This window comes from Dufourea novaeangliae, unplaced genomic scaffold (genome assembly GCF_001272555.1).
Source record: "Dufourea novaeangliae isolate 0120121106 unplaced genomic scaffold, ASM127255v1 scaffold6, whole genome shotgun sequence".
In the NCBI taxonomy this organism is placed as follows: domain Eukaryota; kingdom Metazoa; phylum Arthropoda; class Insecta; order Hymenoptera; family Halictidae; genus Dufourea; species Dufourea novaeangliae.
Window position 1 is genome coordinate 1319034 of NW_015373900.1, and position 22071 is coordinate 1341104.

The 22071-nt window shown below is 37.8% G+C and overlaps 1 protein-coding gene across 3 annotated transcripts in view; it reads right to left on the reverse strand.

The window, feature by feature from the left end:
- LOC107193475 (beta-amyloid-like protein) overlaps positions 1-22071 on the reverse strand; it is a 42413-nt gene extending 20342 nt beyond the window's left edge. For all 3 annotated transcript variants that reach the window (XM_015582925.1, XM_015582926.1, XM_015582924.1), the window contains exons 1-3: positions 21686-22071; positions 2697-2750; positions 2061-2192 (exon numbers count right to left, since the gene is read on the reverse strand). In XM_015582925.1, the coding sequence (XP_015438411.1) occupies positions 2061-2192; positions 2697-2750; positions 21686-21751 (252 nt within the window). In that variant the 5' untranslated portion in view covers positions 21752-22071. The remainder of the gene's footprint in view (positions 1-2060; positions 2193-2696; positions 2751-21685) is intronic.

Here is a 22071-nt window from a genome sequence, read left to right on the forward strand (position 1 = left end):
CAGGTAGGGTCAAGGGTAGGCCTGCCCCTCTCCCCCCCCCCCTAGAATACGGACTGGCCCCACCGCGGCACCGTCCAGAAATTATTAGAATATGTAAAAAAAACATTCGTCAGTTGGTAAAATCTTATGTTATAAAAAATAAATACTTGGACCGAAATGCAATACGCAACGCAACTAACAAGGAAACATTTCGAACCCAGACACGCTGATTTTGATGCCTTCTATATGGGATATAGTTTCCGAAAAAATATTTGACACGTATTTTTTTATATCGGCCATCGTCCATACTGAAGGGGTGAAAACAGCCCTCAAAGTTGGGGATTTAAAACATATTTTTTGGAATATCTCAGGAACTAGAGGTTATAGATAAAAATTATTTTTTGTTAATTGTGTGTTTTTTAATGGGGAATGTAATCATCTAAACGTTATTTTTTTTAATTTTTTTAAATATATTATTTAAACAAATAATTTAAAAAAACACGTGTGCTAGCAAAAGAAAAATTCAAATTCCTGTCTCTGTGGCGTGTGGTATGTCAGTAATTAAGGGTTACAGGTGTGAAACAATTCACACGTCATAAGAGCCGTTTAGCAAGCCGTCAATCGCAATGTTGCGTCTCGATGGAGACGGACACCACTTCGAGCATCTCGTATGACGCAAGAGTCGTCCTATTACTTTTAATATCGAACAACCTTGTAAATACAATGGATTGTTGACATCGTCTAAACACTCGCAATTCTATTCGGGGAATAAAAAAGTGTGGCATGCTATTTGAAAAAAATACAGGACAACATTGCAGTCTCTTGAAAACACTCCATTCACGGAAATAAATTGTTAATCTCCTATTATTGTAATTAATTCTTATCCTCCTCTGATATTACTGTGCAACTTTTGCAAATAAAGTTATTATTTCTAAAAGTAACGGCAATTATTTCAAGTGGCCAAAGTTATCGGTCCACCCTGTATAAGAAAAATACAAGAAATTATAAAAAATAATGTTAATATAAGAAATACAAGAATATACTACAATTATTGATTGTAATAATAAACAAACTCTTCCATTTTTAAATGAATTAAAAACAATGAATTATCTGTTGGAATAAAAAAAGAAATAAACCTTCTGTAACCAAGAAAAACATAAATGATAAGGTAATCCACGATTTCAGTCAGTTGTTTTAATCATAACGAAAAATTGTTTATAACTTTCAAAATATCAATTCCTCGACTCATGTTTATTTCGAATTTTTTTTTCGTCATTTGGCCAGTACTATCTACCTCTGGAAGTTACGAACTCTTTTTTTTATCGGTCTGTATAGTAGGTAAACATCTATATATTCAAATGCAATTATAGAATAATTGTCTGATCGAACAGTGTAAACTAACCTTAAAGTGGTTCACGCAAATTTATAATAATTATAAGTTTAGTTGAAAATTTAACAGAAGATTTTTAAAAGCTTCAACTTTCGATTTCTACCAAAAGATCGCAAGGTCAACGATACAATTATTGAAAAAGAAATGTTATAAAAATGTTTTCTTAATACGAGCGTTATGAAAGTGTAGTTTATACTGAAAAGTTAATCACTTCTTATTTACTTACAAAAAATGGCATATTCATAAAAAAAAAAACTAGGTGGTTATCGATTTATTACGGTGATTATGATTATGAAACTAGAAATTAAGTATGCAAACTTAGGTTTTAATGCGTTTGGTAGTATCTTCTACGCATGTCTGCGATGACCATCAACGTCACTTGTTTTCCTTTGGTTTGATCGACGAACTTTCCAAATTTTTCTTAAAAATTACAAGAAAAATAACATTTTTATTACAATAAGGAAAAAATTGATTTTTCCACTTATTTGTAAATTTCTTTTCCATTTCAATATTTTGAAGCACTTCAAAATATTAATCATGCAAATTAAATTGGTAAAATTGAGAAAAAGTATACAGCGCAATATGGAGCCCCAACTAAACACGGCACCAAACGCGTAAGCTATCTTAAATCGCGTATCTATTCTTTTTTTTTTTAAATTAACACGGTCTGGAAATCGTCAGTGTCACTTACCTTCTTGCAGTATTCGAGGATCTCGAGCTTGTCCGTCATGCAGCTCTTCTTGTCCGTCGAAGAAACCCAACGACCCTGTTCGCCCATGTGCTGCGCCAGATACACCTCTCCGACCTCGCATAACGTGGCAACCTTCGCAAAACCATTATTTTTTTATATATTTTTTTACTTAAACGGAAGGCTTAGATTGGGCCTCACTTTCTAGAGGGGCGGGGGGCAATCTAAGCCTTCGGTTTATGTAAAAAAATAATTGAAAGTAATTTCGAAAATAATTAAATCAAATTTAGAAAATAATTGAACGAAGTTTTGAAAATAATTGAATGAAATTTGAAACATAATAGAATGAAATTATGAAAATAATTGAATGAAATTTTGAAATTAATCGAATGAAGTTTTGTAAATAATTGAACGAAATTTTGAAAATAATTGAATGAAATTTTGCAGGGCTGCAGCCCCCTCCCCATAATCCCTCTCTGGATGGGGGCGGGTGCGGAGTCCCGAGCGGAAGTGATTTTCAGACGTCTCGTGTAGGCAAGAGAGCACACCATCTCGTCGCGATGTTAAAATCGGAAGTACGCGAGGGCCTCGATGACATTCGTGAGGAAAAGGAAGCGTGCATTCTCGAGTGGTACTCACCTGCGGCTCTGATCTTCCTCCAGCTGGCGCCAACTCGAGCCTCTCCGACACCGCCTGCAATGCAGAAACCACGGTGAAAATTCAACGTCGCGTTGGAATCCGTCCGCATTTTTTGGGAATTTTCTTTTCAACCCTTACACGTCAATAACCGGGTACACAATCAATTACGCTACTGTTAATAAAGAAACTTAGGAACTAAAGATTTTCCTCGAAGGCACAGGCCTGAGAAAATTCGAATAAAATTATGAAAAAACATGTCATCTTATCATGACGAGTATGCTTATTGGCTATGTAATGTATCGCTAATTTTTAATATAAACTAATTTTAATATATGGCTACGTAACTTTTTTAACATTCTTGCAGCCTCACAAAGTTATTATTTCTTCTGCTTCATACTAGATGGCGCTATTAACTGGCAACAAATGTTTCTACAACAGTAGACGTAATAAACTAAGAAAATGGTGGCTCTTTCTTTTTTTGGTCATGTCCCTCATTGCAACCTAAAACACCTGGTTACCTTAGTTAAGGGATTAATTAATTTTACCAGGACACGTGTCGTGCCCGTCGGTTATACCTGAAACCACCTAACCCAGATAGCATATGAGACCTTGAAGACGCTCATTTTACGGATATTTTAGGTCTGAGGCGTCTTTAAGCTGTCATTAGGCTGTCTGTGTGCTATCTGATAACTCTACCGATTTGTAGTTTTTCTATTATTAATATAAAAATGCAGTAATAATAATACTTACCGCCATTACCCTGTTTCCTTAAATATTAGTAATTTATTTACTTAAGAAAAAGAAACTGTCTACAGAACATCCGGCTCCGTCAGCCAGCATCAGGAAACAATTAACGGATTTCTCTACAGGTGAACGTGCAATCATGGTTTCCCAATCCCCCCCCCCCTCCACCGAGCCGTTTTAACGGACCTCCGGAGCAAGCAATCTATCGAAGTTTCGAGCGAAGCCGACCGATATAACGCGAGATATTAAGCGAGAAGGGCCCCAGTGAACAAGTAACACAAGGGAATTAGATTCCAGGCGTAATCGGTCGGCGGAGCCGGCCCTGTATCGTTGATTCAGTCATCTCGCCTCGGCTAATGACGTATTAACGGCCCGTTAAGCACGTACAGAGAGAGGGAGGAGCAGATCTAGTGTCGACGACAGCCATGGGGAACAATCTTGCGTGTAAAATGTTTTCAGCAAAAACAATTGAATAAGATTCATAGAATAGTAAAAAAAATAGAGGGTGTGCGATTCCACGCAACGTTAACTTCGATTAATTTTCATATGGCCAATTTTAAAGTGTCTGTATTTTTGAAAATTTCTTCGCAAAGAGAACAAATAGGTCTATGTTTTAATTTTTTCTTTCAAATTTTTGAATAGTGTCCCGCTGTTATAACATTATACTTCTTTCAAACAAGTGCAAAATAAATGGTTAAAAAATATTTTTGTTTAAATGAAATAATTTTTATTAAGTGCACTTATGTCTCCACTATAAGCACTCACAAAGCTCATTTTGATTGGATTGTTAGTTCATCAGTTAGAATTTATTGGAAAAACGTTGACAATATATTTCAAACAGCTGCAAAATCAACAATTTGTAAAATTTTCAGAAAACCTTCCATACATGTTTATGTATCATTAAAGAGTACAACATATCCAAGTGTAAACAAAATCTGAAATGTTCCCTATTGTTACCCAGATAGCACATGACGCCTTGAAGACGCCCATTGTATGGCTATTTTAGATCTAAGGCACCTTTAAGGCGTCTTCAAGGCGTCATTTTCTATCTAGGTAGTTTTGCATGTAGAATCCACCCATGTGAGTGTTCCACAACAGTTTTTATTAACACCCTGTATACAGATACGTTTCACCAGTCACTTGTCTCGTCACTGAGATCGTTCCAATAAACGAAGCACATGGCTCGACTGCAAGCTTAAGAGGTACCAAAAAATAGACTGACGAAGGTTAAGTATTTCTAAAAAGAAGTCTGAGAACGGAGATTTCAATTCAGAAACACCAGTTACCCTCTTGCACATTCCATCGCTCCGATTAAACGAAATTAATATTGTGTGGCGTAAAACAACTTTCTAAGACTTTTTGTTCCAGGAACATTTTATAGGAGTGCAAACTTTAGGGGACTCTTGTCGTCTTCGATTCCCTGGATTATCAAAGTACTACGTTCCAGATAGGAGAACTTTTTGCATAGATAATGTAATTTGCTAACTACGGTAAAGTAATAATGTCAGTCTCTTGTTACTTTCAATTTGCTCCGAAGTACATCGTAAAGAGTGGCTTTGATCGAATAATAACACTATGAAACTTCCACTAAACCACCTACATTTTTGAAACGAGGTTCAGACTTTTCAGTGAGAATATATTAGAAGTCAATCGTGCAGGCTGCAAGGGTATGATAAACGATGAATTTTAGGAAAATATTATTGAAGTTGCTCTCATATATGAAGCGATATAATCAAAAGATGGCTGACTAAATAGGTTTTGACGAATTGAAGAGAAACGAGATTGGTTTGTGCACCATACCAATACCACGACCCAAGCGACACAATGATCTTACTGTGGAGTTGTTTTTTTATTGATGGAAGAATGAGCGGATTTAGGGATTTTCTTTCTAGCTTATGGATGGTATATCGATCCAACATTGATTTCCTATTCTTAGTTGGTTAGGTGGTTCGGGATATACAGGGTGCCCCAAAATGACGGGACAAGCCGCAACGTGCACATTCCTCGTGCAAATACCAATTGAAAAGTCCTTTACCGTTTTGTAATCCGAAGCTTCATTTCCGAGATATTCGCAGTTCAACAAATTCCATTCAGCTGAGCGGTCAGCCACACATACGCGCAGACGCAGTCAAGAAGTAGAGGTCAGTCAGCTGGATCGCGTGCACGTGTGGTCAACCGCTCAGCTGATTGGAGTTCGTTCAACTGTTAATATTTCGGAAATGGAGCTTCAGGTTACAAAACGGTGAAGGACTTTTCGATTTGTATTTGTACGAGGAATATGTATGTTGCAACTCGTCCCATCATTTTGAGACACCATGTTATGTATAAAAACGTGAAGAATAGAAACGACAGGTGTATACTAGATTATGTTTTATTAATACACTGCCTGGCATAACTATAAAACTACCTTAAAATTTTCAGTTCTTATGTGTTGTGGTCGTGGTTAGAATAAAAATGAACCAAGTATGCCGTGTCTGAAATCGTGTTGAGAAACAATGTTTCACCATAAAAGGTTAGTTTATATTCCCTAGAAAAAAGTCGTTCGTTTTTGTTTTGATCACAATACATAAGTATTGAAAATTGTAGAATGGTTTTATAGTTATGCCACGCAGTGTATACAGGGTGTCTCAGCTAACTTGTTCACCTCGAATAATAAGTTAGCAGTACACTTTATAAAAATTGTGAGGCGTAGAACTTAAATGGCACCAAGGTGCACATCTTATATGATACGTGCTTTTTTGTGGGTGGTGGCATTTCAGAGATTTCAAGGTCATCTTCAGTTTTTTTTAACGGAATGACCTATTTTTTGTGATCAAGTTAGCTGGGACACCCTGCATATTAATGATATTAGTAAAGCAGTGAGTAAAAATATTTTCATCCTCGCCAGAACCACACCTACCGATACAACGACCCAACCAGCACAACGACCCAACCAGCACAACGACCCAACCAATATCAAGCGTCGAGCAACAAGCGGTCCATAAAAAATGGCTCGGGACTTTGATGCATAAACTCTTAAGCGCCCCCGATAACCGTCGGTGGCGACTCGATCCCGCGACTCGACACGCGATCTGGATTGAAAAACAGGGTAGCGTGCATACACACACTCACACACACATACGAATCCTTAAGAGCGTGAGACCATCCATTCTTATTACATGTTCAACGGAGAATGCAAAAGCGGGGGATCGTGACGTACGCCTCGATGTAATTCGCGACGACGTTTACGCCGCAGAATGCGTCGCGCGGCCACACCTTGGGCTGCATCAGTACAGGGTGACTCATAAGTACGTACTCGCGTCGTATGCAGTTCAGAGTCGGGGACAATTCTTATTCGAATGTTAACATAACGAAAAAATAATAATATCTACGATTGTCATCCAGACCTCCGAACAGTTAATAAGATTAAACGATTGTTCGCCAGGTGTCTGCTCATTCGGATCATCATTTCGTCCAAAATCGGAATTTCCACGTTGAATCGATTATAAACGGGGAAGTATGTAGATTCAGCGTTGCCAGCAAAATCCCCCAACGAGGGAAAATAGCGGATGGTATTATTATGATAGTAGGGGAAAGTAAAGTAATGACAACCGTAACATAACCTATAACCAGGCAGACTCCAAGCCAAGCGTCGCGCGCCTCACTTAACGGTACAGTTGTGACGTCGTTACTTTACTTTCCCCTATTATCATCACAGTATAATCCGCCATTTTCCTTCCAAATCTCTCAACCCGGTAGCGCTGAGTATGTACATCTTTTAATTCAGAGACCCAAAATAACAGTTATTGTAAACAATTTTTAGGAAAAAGTCATTAAGTAAAAGTTAATTTTTTTTGTGAAAATGAGGTTCGTCATGCACCAAATGTGGTACACGCAGCATCTAAACCATTTTCATTCCCAAATAATTGAAAAATTATCAAAGGAATATTTTCTTGCATTTTTGTGTATACAAACTCCTCGATTATCGTCTGGCTTGTTCTACACGATTATTGTCTAAGCGTTATCCCCACCACTAGGGAGGGAGGCGTGTAACCCGTCAAGCGCATACTTTGTTACCTTTCCGCTTTTGTTGCCGGGGCTCGGGCATCGGGTAAAAAACGAATTTACGAAGATCTGAAGTATTTCTTTCTATAAGATTATTATCTCGGAGCGGACCCGAGTTTCGGACGATAATCAAGAGAAGACTGTATTAGATTTTGAAATCATCCAATGCCATTTTTCATTCGTTGCCACCTCACAACTTTTTCACTTTTATCACAGTTATGTATAAATAATTCCCATTATGATGGTTATTATACATAATAAAACCCAATTTTTCATACCTTCGATCGATAGAACCCTCTTCAAATGTTTGATAGAATTTAGTGCAACAATGCTCGACAATCGAGTTCCATCGAATGAAAGAGATAAAGGACCAATAATGTCTTACTTAACCGACAAACTTTCAAGTGTAGAAGAAGCTATTACAAACTCACAGATATGGAAAAATACATGACACTAACATTTCAGACCTGACATTTTTTCTTTCGGAGAAAATATAGTTTCTTCTCCTCAAATTCTTGTATTTGGAACAACAAGATTCAAACTCTCAGAACAAAAATGTTGAAACTATTTATAGTAGGTATATAAATAAATGTTAAAATACATTTTAATTTGACATAAATTTCAGAAACTTCCGAAACCAAATGGTAAAAGGCCCTTGCCCTGCACCACTTTTTCCCCTAGCGGAACTCGAGTTTGCTCGTGATGGTACACATACTGCAACGTGCACTGAGCCCAAAGAAGTTAACCCTTGGATGACGAACATGAGTCACTTCTGACCCACACCTTTAAGCATACGCTAAAAAAGAGGCCAAAGTTTTTGATGAAATGTTTACGCGAAACGAACAACGAACAACAACTTGTGACCCACACCTTTAAGCATACGCTAAAAAAGAGGCCAAAGTTTTTGATGAAATGTTTACGCGAGATTTCGATATGAGTCAAAAATGACCCAGCTCCGTCTTCCGAAGATCAAACAGACACGTTTGAACGGTTCGATCATCCAACCCCCGCTGGTCTTTCGATTACCGCGACATCCAATCGCAATGATTGAAAAATCGTCGTTTCAATCGTTCTAAATAACGATTACTCGAACAAACGTTCCGAGCTCAGTGACATCGTCGTGTATTTCAATCGCAATCCCGGAAGGTTCTCGTACCCCCGCCTTTAATCTGCAAAAATACAGCCCGGCAACATGCATAAGGTGACTTTGGTGGGTGCTAGAGGCGTTTGCCTGAGTCACAGCAAACAAGAGATATGCTTTTACCGATCCCCATTTTCTACTCCGCGAACGGTCCAAGTGGAACCGACTCTCTTTCCGTTCCCGTTTCTTCCAACGGTTGCGGTATATCCATCGATCTCTATACAGGGTGTAACAAAAGTGTTGCAGTTCCTTGAAATGGGTCACTCGTGAGGCGATTTGGAACCAGCCTTCCTTTAGCAAAAATGTTATACGAAGCTTATTAACGAGATATTAACGAAATACCCCAACCCATCAGAGCGTGAGTCTGTCGGCCGAGCTCTGATTGTTCGGGGTTTTTCGTTAATATCTCGTTAACAAAGTCTCGGATAACATTCTTGCTAAAGAAAAACTAGTTCCAAATGACTTCACGACGAGTCCTTTCAAAGACCTGCAACATTTTTGTTACACCCTGTACACTAACTGAATGGTGTACTGGGATAGACGGTCTGCAACCGAATTGAAGCCATCTTGTATACAGGCTGTTTCTCAAGTGTGACGTCACCCAACGACGCGAAAGATTGCAAAGCCAGGCCAAAACAAGGATTCTCTGGCTGAGGCAAGCAAGAAAAAGTTGGATTGTAAACAGTTAATAATTACGTTTGAATAATATTTTATATTTCTAAATATTAAAAGTATGAATTGTATCTACCACTTCACCTTGAGATTTTTCAAGGTCAATGTATCTTTTTTTAATACCATAATGCTATAGGTCGTTGAATTCGCCCTTCTATTGATAACAACATAGTATTAAAAAAGGATTGAACAAACTCAAGGTCACTTTGATATCTCAAAGAAAAATGAGAATGAAATCCTTTGAAATGCTACATAATTCATTAAAATGTTTTTTGGTAGAATCAATAGATAACAAGTTATTGTAGACAGCAGTTCTTATTGGCTCACCCTGTACATGTAGAGTTCAGTGGGTATATCACAGTCCACGTACAGTAAGTGACACGGAATCTCCATAGGCTCAGGCGAACGGTGGGTGGATTTCACGTTTTCCATTACCTAGCCCTCCCGCCGCAGTGCATTTAGATAATTGAAAATTAGCTTCCTCATTGCATGAAACGGCTGTTCTATTTCGATCGCATTTTGAAGTATAGAGGAGATTTCGGGGATAAAGATAACAAACGGTAGTAAGAAGACAGCGAATATCATTTGTCTGTGGTTTTCTTTGTGACACACAGTTGTCTCACGCAACTGGGCCAAGCGATAGAAAGATAGAAAAAAACATTTCATTTGGAAAAATTAAATGGTTTCAAGTGATGCATCAAACAGAACTTTCAAATATGTCGTTGAATCCGTCTTTAAATGCTTAATAACACGGTGACAATAAAAATATGCAGTTTCGTTTTAAAAAATTACATTGTTATTAAAATCTTTGTAAATAACAATTAAAAAAAAATTCAAATGTCCTATTAAGTTTGTTCCATGAAATCAAACAACTTTTGTAAGGAAACAATATCCTTATATTTTCAATAATTAGAGAAATAACTGACTACAATTATGAAATGAAGATGATTCCAGTCTTTCTTACTGAAACCCATGTCCAGTATAGAATATATGTAGAAGTCTGTGGGATTACAGGTAGAATTATTATATTATGAAGAATGTATTAACCATATCTATTACATTACTTCTGTGCAAGCGCAAAATAAGATACTTGAGTACATGCTATTCATGCTAAACATGTACTTTGCCATTTTTAAACGATTAAACGTGGAAATCTCAATTCGTATAACAAAATATCACTTTTACTTGAAGGAATAACGACACTTGGCACACAATTATTTCATCTCATTAACCGTGTAATGTTCGGAATGACACTTTTAGATACTACCGCTTTTTACAGTAAATCCTCGATGAGTGTTCGACGGCTGTCTGAGCACTGATAAGGAGAGGTCCCCAGGTGTAACGTTGACTTTTTTAATGAGGTTTAGCACAGTGATGCAGCTTAGAATTCTGAAGCGAATGATATTTATTTCAGTCGCGTATGGCCATTAGTTTATGAAATATTTAATATTCAGTCCTGAGTAGCCTTCGAACACTCATCGAGGATTTACTGTACTATCTATTGTTCGAATAAAATCGCGTCCAACTCTGTCTAACCTGTACATCCAATGCGTAAATTCTTCTTCACTTGAAAACCGTCCCGAAGGCGATCCCCCACTCCCACACGACCTCAAACGCGACAAGAGATCGCGAGATTTCGAGTCAGTTTCCTTTGACACGTCGGCCGCGGGGCAGGCACGCAGCCATTTCAAGCTGATTACCCGATGTTTTATATAAGATTCGATCTAAGTGGATTTACTTAATGCACTTAAAGCGAATCTGTCCGCGGTGCCTTAAGGAGCTTCGGGCACACGCGACACCAGCGCGCCAAGGTGCATAACCAGATCTACCCAAGGTGGCCAAACGGCTCGTCTATTGTTTCTGGAAGGAATATTTGAAATTTCTCTACTGAAACCGTGGAGATCTACTTCACGTCGGTGAAACTACGGATCCTTGCTGACAAAATGTTCGATATTAGCCGACGACAGAAATTGAAACACTTTTAAGATGAGTATTGCAACGGTGCAATACTGGCCGTTAAAGGGTCAGTACCGTGCCAATAAAGGATGCGGCAGCTCTCGAATATCTCTGATAGACGATATACAGGGTGTCCAGCGAATAGTGTACGGTCCGTTATTTCCTAAACTATTTGAAATACGATAAACTGTTTATATAAAATGGGATAGTACGAGGGGGCTAATTAACTGGTTACGACGAATTTTTTTTAACATTATTATTTCAAGAGATATTACAGGTCAAGTTTGGTTTTTTTTAAATAGAATTATATATATATATATATATATATTTTTAGATCACTTGATAGTCAGTTTCAAGACAAGTTCAGTAATCTTTAATGTATACACCCTTTTTTGAAATAGTTTTCAAAATATTGCGGTTACAAGTTTACTGATTTACGTGGCACTTTAGGCGCTAACAAGACCACCTCCGGTGCTTGCTATTCGAGCAGGCTTACTTCCGTTAAAAATCAGTAAATTTATGAACGCAATATCTCGAGAACAATTTGAAAAAGGGTGTATATAATAAAGCTCACTGAATTCGTCTTGAAACGCACTATCAAGTGATCTAAAAAAATACATAATTCCATTTAAAAAATCAAACTTTACTTTAATATCTCTTAAAATAATAACGTTCCAAAAAAATTCGCCATAGCCTCTTAATTAGCACCCTCGTGCCATTCAAATTTATATAAACAGTTTTCTCATGTTTCAAATAGTTCAGGAAAGAAAGGACTGTACACTGTTCACGTGAACACCCTGTATATGGCTCTTATCCTGACTAACACAGGTTTGATCACCACTGTGGGCACACCAGAGTCGCCGTCTCCTCGTGGAGAGTGTTCAGACGCTGACGTTACCGAAACGCGACCCTCGTGCCCCCCAGCCCCTCCAATTCCTCGAAGATGCTCTACAACGGTCGCGTATCGTCGATTTCTGCATCGATAAGAACGAAGCCAAGCCGGGATGTGGAGGTTATTGCGGTGGTGTACTGTAACTTTAAAATTTTCTGCGACACCTAGCGGTCGGTCTGCGAACTAATATTAATGGACGACGCAGATATACAATATGGTATTGTCTACACATACAGTACATCCTTGATGAGTGTTCGAAGGCTCTTCGGAATTGAACATTAAATATTTCATAAACCAATGGTTATATGCGGTTGAAAAAAACATTATTGGCTTCAGAAATTTGAAAAGTCAGCGTTACATCTGAGATTCCTCTCCTTGTCAGTGCGGAGGAGCCTTCGAACACTCATCGAGGATTTACTGTACATAGATGGAAGTTGGTGTAGTTATCAAAACTAAGAGTTCGAAAGACTTTGAAACTCCGAAAAAAATGGAATTTCTACAATATCGAAGAACTACAGTGGGTAAAATAAAAGTATTCGAACACGTTTTAAAAAGGAACAACTTTTTTTGAATTGGTTCAAATGACTTGAGTTCTTTTGTAAAGTTAAGAACATTAGTTTACTAAATGATGTGTAAAACAAATTTGAAAAAATTGCAATTGATCCGAATCGCGAAGAAAGTAGTAAAGGTTTCTTTTTACAACTTTTTTATTTGAGACTGCAATGAAAATTTAATAAATACATTTCGACGATTTGTGTTAGTTATATACATATTAAAAATGACGAGGTACAAACGATGAAAACTGTTGAAAATCACAGTTTTTCCCGACTTTCTACCTACAACTGTAGTAAATCTAACAATTCTTACATCTTTTAATGCCTGTCGCTCGTTTCTGTATCAACCTATTTCAATGAAAGTTTCAGTATGTATACAACTAACATAAATCTTCGATATGTATTTATTAAATTTTCATTATTGCCTCAGATTAAAAAGTTGTAAAAAACGACCTTTACTACTTTCTTCGCGATTCCGACCAATTGCGTCATTTTCAATTTGTTTTTACAGATTATTTAGTAAACTAATATCCCTAACTTCACACAAGAACTCAAGTCATTTGGACCAATTTTAAAAAGGTTCTTCCATTTTAAAGGGTGTACGAATACTTTTGTCCCCCACTGTATATGGGGATCACCCACCTCTGTCTCCCGCATCTGCGCTTCAAAAGCATCCGCCGCGGAACACGCGCTAACTGCCTCGGCAAGCCGTTCTAACTGTATTTCACCGAAGTCAGTATAACTGTCCCTCGTTAAGTGAAACCTGTCAAGAAACGCTCACTACGGAAAATACACTTCAACCCGTGAAATTGTCACGATTTTTGGCACCTGCAGTCTGCGATGGAGGAGGAAGGGGGGGCACACACGTAGAGTTGAACCAATCCAAGTAAATGCAACTAAATAATCGATACTTTCGTTTCGATACCGAGTATCTTTAGTATTGATACTTTCGGTTGCGATATACAGATTGTCACAAAATATTTGTAAATCCTTGAAAGGGGTGATTCCTGGGGTGATTTGCAACAATTTTTTCCTTAGCGAAAAAGTTCTCCGAGCCTTTGTTAACGAGATATTAACGAAAAACCCCAACCAATCAGAGCGCGAATCTGCCGGCCGAGCATCCGCGGTAGCGTTGGGTACGCACTGCGATTGGTAGCCAACGCTACCGCATAAAAAAATTAAGTTGACCTTCATATGTCCTCTACACCTCCGCCTACAAAACAACTATCAATATCAAATTATGTCCCCTTCGATACCATTCAACTTTTCTTTTGAAACACTTTCCGGTATCACCAATAATTTCAGAGATATTCGAGAGGATCTATTTAAATGGGACACGCTGCATATGTATTACTCGTGTGTAACAGTGTGCTATTTCTGGTAAAATAAATAACATGGAATATAATTTTGCTCGTTTAATTTTATACAAAATAAATTGTAGTATAAGTAGATTAATAGCAACCGAAAATAAATAACGATCTCTAAAGAAAGATACGTGCAATCGTTGTATTCTCCAAATTCTGTAGACTTACATTTGTTTCTTTAAATAACATTTTTTTATAACTTAAATGAATTGAAATACATAGAAATTCTATAACATACTAGATACATAATATGTATATTTCTATAATAGAATACATAAATACATACTATACACCTACGTATTATTATACCATTTAAATTTTACTATTCCGCATAATATTACAACTATAATGGCATTATCGTATTAATGTAATTATTTAATATTGTTGCAGCGATATTCATTGAATAGTATACAGTATTTGTTACAACGATTGAGAACTGTTTCAATATTAATGAACAAAATATCTGTTCCTCTTACAGAAAAATTTGTATTTTTATATTTTATAAAGTTCTATTCAAACTAAAACTTTTATTTATCTATTTTTATGGGAACTTATAATATGAGAACCTGTTTTAAAAACAGTTCCACAATCCACGTTTCAAATGGAACCTATTAAAAAAATCTATAACCTTTCTCGATCCCTGCAATTAACACATACAAATTCGAATTTTTTGAAATTGTGACTTTCGGCGTTTTTCCTTAGAGCCCACAGAATTTACAGGCACAGCCCGTGACTGCTTTGCCGTCGTTGTTCTGAATGGTCCTCCCGACCTCTTCGACGATTTATTAACACGGTATTGTTAAACCTCTTGAAGCATTCGCGAATGGAACCGGTCGCGTCGACGAGGGGTGTTTTTGTTTTCTCCTCTCGAGCAGGTCTACGGTGGGGAAACAATCGTTTGACGTGGGACAATGGTGAAGAGAACAGTTTGTTTCGTGTATTTTTTTCATTCGAATGTTACTTAAGGTCGCATCGATCACTCTTCCGCCCGTGATAGATTACACTTGTTCAACACGAATTTTTATCCACAAATAATGACACGTTATTTTTATAAAATAAATTTATATAGTGGCACATACGTTTACTGGATAGGAATATGTATGTTTTACCCAGAGAAAAAAAAAGAATTGTGTGTGTAGCACGAGAATAAGGAAATCAAGATGAAGAACCTTTGTGCAAAAAGAACTTATAACAAGCCATTTATATAATTCTTATAAAAATAAGTGTACCCTTCTGTATTCCATGAAATATAATCATTTCCACTTCCGCAAAAATATGACAATGTTTATTCAAAAATAACAATGTTACCACGGAAAAAAATTGTTTCTTTTACCATTCATTCACTTTTATAAACTTTCAACTTTCAACTTCATAAACTTTTATTTACAGAAAATCATTTTTTCTTCCTTTCGCATAAAACTACATACATTTCTCAATATAATTAAAAAAAAACGTGAAAATATCTTCATTTTTAAGAGAAATATGTTCATTTTAATAGACACCTCAAAAATCGCATATTTTTCAAGGTATTTTTGGACGGTACTCGGAAAACTTATAAGGCACTACAAGGCTTAATAGCAAGCACTGAATAATTCCTGCCATTTATAACAGCTGAGCGGATTAGAGCTCGAACGGCATGAATCATTCGAGCTCAGAGTGAGTCATCTAAAGGTTTCATTGCTCAATTATCATTATTGGATCATAATCGTTTTAAGATCATAATTTTTACATATTTTCACCTCGTTACAGAGAATTATAGTGTCATTACAGGATCTTTAAATAAGGAAATACGAGAGAAACAATTTCTTCGAATATTTCCACAAGTCGACATTTAAAGATAAACGATTATAAATAGAATTCGATAATATGTCTGACCATAGCCGATCCTTTCTACTTCCGACAGTGATATACAGGGTGCGGCCGAATAACATGTATAAGCGGGTACGAGGCGATTCCTTATGAAAAAATAAGAAGAAAATATGGAATAAAATTTAGTGGAATATAGCGAATAGAGCGGAAATACCCCCTTAAGATAGCTTGGATATATGTAGCGAATCGAGTGGAAATACCCCCTTAAGGTAGCTTTCGCATATGGTGTCGTATCTAGCTGCGGGTCCATATGGTGCTTTATACTTTTTACCAATTTTACCAATGTAATTTCAATGATTAATATTTTAAACCACTTCAAAATACAGAAATGGAAAACAAAATTTACAAAAAAGTGGGAAAAACAAAAATTTTTGTTCCTTATTGTAAAAAAATTAAATTTTCTTTTAATATTTAAGAAAAATTTGGAACCTTTGTCGGACAAATCAAAGGAAAACAAGAGACGTTGCCGCTCATGATACATATGCTTAGAAGATACTACCAATCGCATTGAAACTAATTTAATTTAATTTAATTAATTTTTTCTGTGCCATCATAATTTCCTACAAAAAAATGTCATATTTTGTAACTAAATAAGAAGAGATTAACTTCTCAGCATCACCTACATGAGGCTCGTATTAAAAAGACATTTTTATAACGTTTCTTTTCCGATAATTTTATGGTTGACCTTGCGATTTCTCGGTAACAATCGAAAGTTGAAGTATTTAAGAATGTTCTGTTAAATTCTCAACTAAATTTATAATTATTCAAAATTTAGAGGAGCCACCTTAAGCGCAGTCGAGAAACGATGCTCCATAATTCGTCGGCGTAAAACTGAAAAAGTGGAACCGCCACTGAAAAATCGGTACCTCGGCCTGTCACCGGTCGCGGTTAAGTGTTAATATTATCGTGGTTCGTACCTTTTTTTCACTTTAGGCGCAATTACGATCTTCACCCAGATTTTCCGTTAATGCTTGCTCGCGCGCGCGCGAGCTGCGTCGCATGATTGAAACGCGCCCAGTCAAAGGTTTCTACCACCACCACCACCACCACTACTTCGCGCTTCTCGACCGTTCCCTCATTTCGCCCTGGTCCCGTTTTCGCCGTAAAGCTCGGTTTTCAACGAATAAAAATAGAGGGGAAAAAAAAGTAGGAAGAAGAAAAAAAGATATCCACATCGCTTAAACGCGGCTTCTTCCCCCCCCCCCACCTTGTGCCGATGCAACGAGAAAATGCCTACCGTTAATGGAGCACGGAGCAAACGAGGACGAAAGAGTTTCAATGCATTTTTCAGTTTCGACGCGGTTTCCTTTATGTCGACCCCCTTCCCCCCCAACCCACTTTTGTCGTCGTTCTTTTACACTTGCTTCTGTTTGACAATTTTTTCCTAAACGGAGCATCGATTTTTCTAATGAAATACTGTCTCACTGACTTGGTGTTTTTTTTTCATGCGAGTGGTTTTTTGTCGAAACGATCGTGACAGAGAGTTTCCAGAATTACTTTATCGTCAATAATTTCCCAGGAATAAAATAAATTCTGTATTTATTGCAAGTGTGCAATAACTCGAAAAGTTGCAATAGACAATTGTACGCGTATCCAGCAGATTTTCAAATTTGATTATTTTGAAAACGAAGCCACAAATGAAAAAAATATATTCCATATTTTCCACTTATTTTCTCATGTAGAATCACCCCTTCCCCGGTTGTACCATCAATACTAGACACCCTGTATTGCATAACAAGTTATACATACATATGTATAGCGAAGTTGTAGAAAATGTTATGTAACATGATGTTATAACATTTTTCGTGTTATACAGCAAGTTATCCATCAAGTGCGACGCCATTATTAATGATATGATGCTAAATGTTATAAAAAAAAACTTGTTACGGACTTGGTCCAAACGGTATAACTTTGTAACAAATTTAACGAAGTTACAACTTTTCTATAGATAACAATTTGTTACATAGTGTAGACGCAGCTTTAGCAGAACTTCAGGAACCCCCATTCGCGCTGTAGGCGACCGTGTTTACGCGTCTAATTCCACGGGTGGGCCCGATTAAACAAACGTAAATTGAACTGTCACGGGGAATTAGCGTTAACGGGGAAAACCGTCCCCGCGCGAAACCGTTTTCGCGACTTACGCGAATCTCTTAGTCAGCCGCCTACTCCTCCACCTCCTCCTACTACTACTGCTGCGTAACGTGTTCGACTGTATACAGGGTGGACTACGTAACGTGATCAGCATAGATTATTCGACTACTGTTTGATTGAAATTTTGTCTGACTAGTATACAACGATTCAAGGAGACATTTAAGATAATTGTACGAAATTCTTTGTCAATCCCCTGCCCCACCCACAGTTTTCAAGTCACCTTCAGTTCTTTTTATTGATCTATAATTTTTTTACACACATCTTTTAGCGGATACTGAGACTAAGTCGGCAAAAGAGATATGTTAGATTATCATGCTGCCCCCAAACCATGTAGTACGTTCACCATATTTAATAAAATTTACAAAATTTTCTGGTTATAGTTCTGAATTTCTTTTTATCGAATTTTTTCGCTGCCTAATAGTCCCGAAAATGATAAGCAAAATCATACCCAACCGTATTACTACCAGGGCCGTGCCTGGGTTGTTAGCCACCCGTATACAAAAACAATATCGGTAACCGTATCAATGTACTATTATTTAATAAAGAATTTGATATGCAGTGTTTACTTTTACATCTACATATATACATAATTTTATCACTTGAGATGAATATTTTATTCCACATATAACTGCAAAACGAACGTAGTGTTTGCAATAATGATGTTATAATTGATAAATATACCTACACAAAATTTAATCCAATAAATATGTCTAAATATCATATACTATTTTGAGCTGTATATAAACATAGTTCATTCTTCTATACGTGTAGTGTTACAAAAATTACATATAAAATTAATTTGACTGAATTCTATTTGCCTAAAATTTTAATAATCATAAAAAAAGTTTTGATTATTATTCTGATTAGTCAAAATTTTACACATAATAAACTGTTTGCGGCTGCACAGGTGTGGGGGTACCTTTTGCACCCCCGCCAGGAACGGCCCTGATTACTACCAACCACGATCTTACAACAGTAGGATGCTACAGAAGTGTATTACACGAACCTCACCTTTGTAAAAGGTACACATAGTTTTGATTCTCACTGTATGTATTATGTATGGGATTGGAAGTACGGGACGGTACACTACGGTTGGCAGTTATTAACGCCGCTGATCGGTTCGATCGTGTGCTATTTTTAACCGCGTGATTCCACTTTCTTATAATGCGGATCGATGTAACCGCGCGGAATACATACGCGACAAATTCAATTTTTCTAGGTTATCGAGTTAGGCCACTTTCGTAATCGCACGCGACGGGATATCGTGTGTCTTTCGGAAGCCAAACTGATCGTTCTCTTGCGATGAAAAAAATAGAAAAAAATAATATCTGAGAGCTAATAAAACGTTGCACATCATTTATTATTCGATATGTACATTGTATTTTTTATCGTAGTATGTAAAACACCTGAAAGTATGCGTGTAAAAGAGAGTAAGATTGAAAAATTTCTATAAAGTAGGTTCAATCAGGTCAATTGACCCGAATATAGGAAATCCTCGATAAGTGTTCGAAAACTCCTCGGCACTGATAAGGGTACCCAGGTATAACGCTCATTTTTTAATAAGATTTAATACAGTCATAGAATTTGAAATTCTCAAGCCAATAATATTTGTTTCAGCCGCATATGGCGTTTAGTTTATGAAATATTTATTGTTGTGATAGTTTGAAGAAAGAAAAACTAGAAAAGGTTTCAAATCTCAACCCTTGTTAACTGACAATAAGGGCTTCGAGTCCGACACCAAGTTAAAATTACTTCTACCGAGCTTAATATTAATGAATAATCTGAATTATTATAATACAGAATTGCCAATTGATAACAAGAATCACTGTGAGAAACATCCAATCAGAATTAATCGTTTAACCACAAGACTGATCACTCGAAAGGAACGGTTTCGTACGTACAGAGAAGAGATTTTGCAAATTCCCTCTTCTCACCGCTTGAATAATTCGATTTTCCCAAGTTGTTGGGGCATGTCGAAGAGAAAGACACTCAATTAACTCCGAATGTACCTATGATCTCCTTTAATAGCGACAAACAGTTGAAAACAAATTGCAGATCATACGTTAATTCGTGGCTACATTGCGATACATGGAAAACAATTGTAGAAAACTCATTCAAAAGCCTAGATAACACAAGGAATTACAAAAACTTTAATATCGTTTACGGGTCAATTCGAGGAGAACGCAATTGTTAGAGGGTCAACACGTTCACTGCGTTTCCACACGCCCACACACAGATGTATTTTATTATACGCGACATTCTATATTTTTCTAATCAGATTACTGTGATATTTAACTTGTCATTTAGTTGTGACCACAATTCTTCAATACAATTATTCATAATAATCCATTTATCACATCTCGAGTAGCAATGCCTGGGTCAACCTGGATCTGTGGTACTAAAAGCTTTGACCAGCTGAACAATTAATGTAAGCCAGTAATTGTTTATATCAGCTTTGGATAAGTAGACTAAAGTGTATGTATAAGAAAAGACGCATACGGGTCAAAATCGACCCGTTTACCACGACGAGTTATACGGTCACCAAAACCGTCCCACTTTCCATCGAGGAAATTCAATTGAACGTATAGAACAAGATCCCACATACAACCAACAAATCTGTACGAGCATCCATAGACCGTAAATAACAAATAAACCGGACAAAACTCTTGACAAGGTCAATCGGGAGCGATGTTCATCCCCAGATATTACCAGAAAACGCTAAATGGCCGTGATCCGCAACGGTTTGTTAAATTTCAAACCCCCCCCCCCCCTCGCCGCCGCATCACACGCCAAGGAGACTTCTAAAACTCTACGTACACATTGGGCGACACCGATTCTAGGATCGAAGAGAAAGGAAGAAGAAAAAAAGGAAAACAAAACGCAAATTAGCCGCATCGTTTCTCTCGGTTGCATGACACGACCGAAGAAAATAACCGACAAGGTATCATGGACGGTTTACTCCGCGGTGGCGGCGACACATAACGTCAGACGCAATTAATGCCGCTCGGCCGCATGGGTAGAGCGTTGGAGTATATACGAGATTCCGCGGTAGGCGGTGTGCGTGAATCGCGTAGTCCTCGAAGTGGGCAAACAACGGCGGATGACAGAAAAGATGAGAAGGTTCTTCACGGCGTATGGCCCAACCGATCGTTAAAGCGGTTCCCCGATGTGTGTAACGCACTCGTCGTCGTCGTGAACGGAACACGGGGTATCGAGCAACACGGACGGAGTAGCCATCGATCCGTGAGCTCCGTTGAACACGGTTTGACAGGTGTAGCCACTTACACACACACACACACACACACGCACATGCAACACACACACCACGGTTCCAAATCGTCAATCTGGCATTTAAAGGGAATTTTCACGGAATAAGTAAAATACTACTACGTACACCGTATGATGGACACACTACATCGATCCGTGGTCGCGTTGCGCGTGACATTTGCCGCTCGTGTTCCACAACCGGTGGGTACACAGAAGGGAAAAATTTCGAGAAGAATGACAATCGAACACAGGGGAAGGATACATTCGTCAAGTCGTTGATCGATATCTTTGTCTCTTTGTTTTCGTAAATCCTCCGCTGGATGATCGTTACTCACCTGTGCGCCCCGACAGCAAACCGTCAGAACGGCCAGCAATCCGACCACCAGCATCCCCTTCTTCATCCTTTCCTCGCCGACTGACCCTTTTTCTTCCTTTTCTTTTTTAAATTCCCGTGCCTCGAGTACTTATTCTCGTTCCCGGTTCAGGACGATGGCGACTTTTTCCCCCCCCGGGCGATCTTCTGTCGTGTTGTGTATAGATCGACGACGCACTGTGTATGTGTGTTAACCAAAAACCGCAGAGATATTGAGTACGTTTTTTTACGGAACGACTTCAACTTCGCGTATCGAAAGGACACCACTCTCGACCGGCCGTGTACACGAGAGAGCACAGAGCGTACTACTGGGACACTGGATGCGCTGGGTGGGTCGCCTCACGGGGA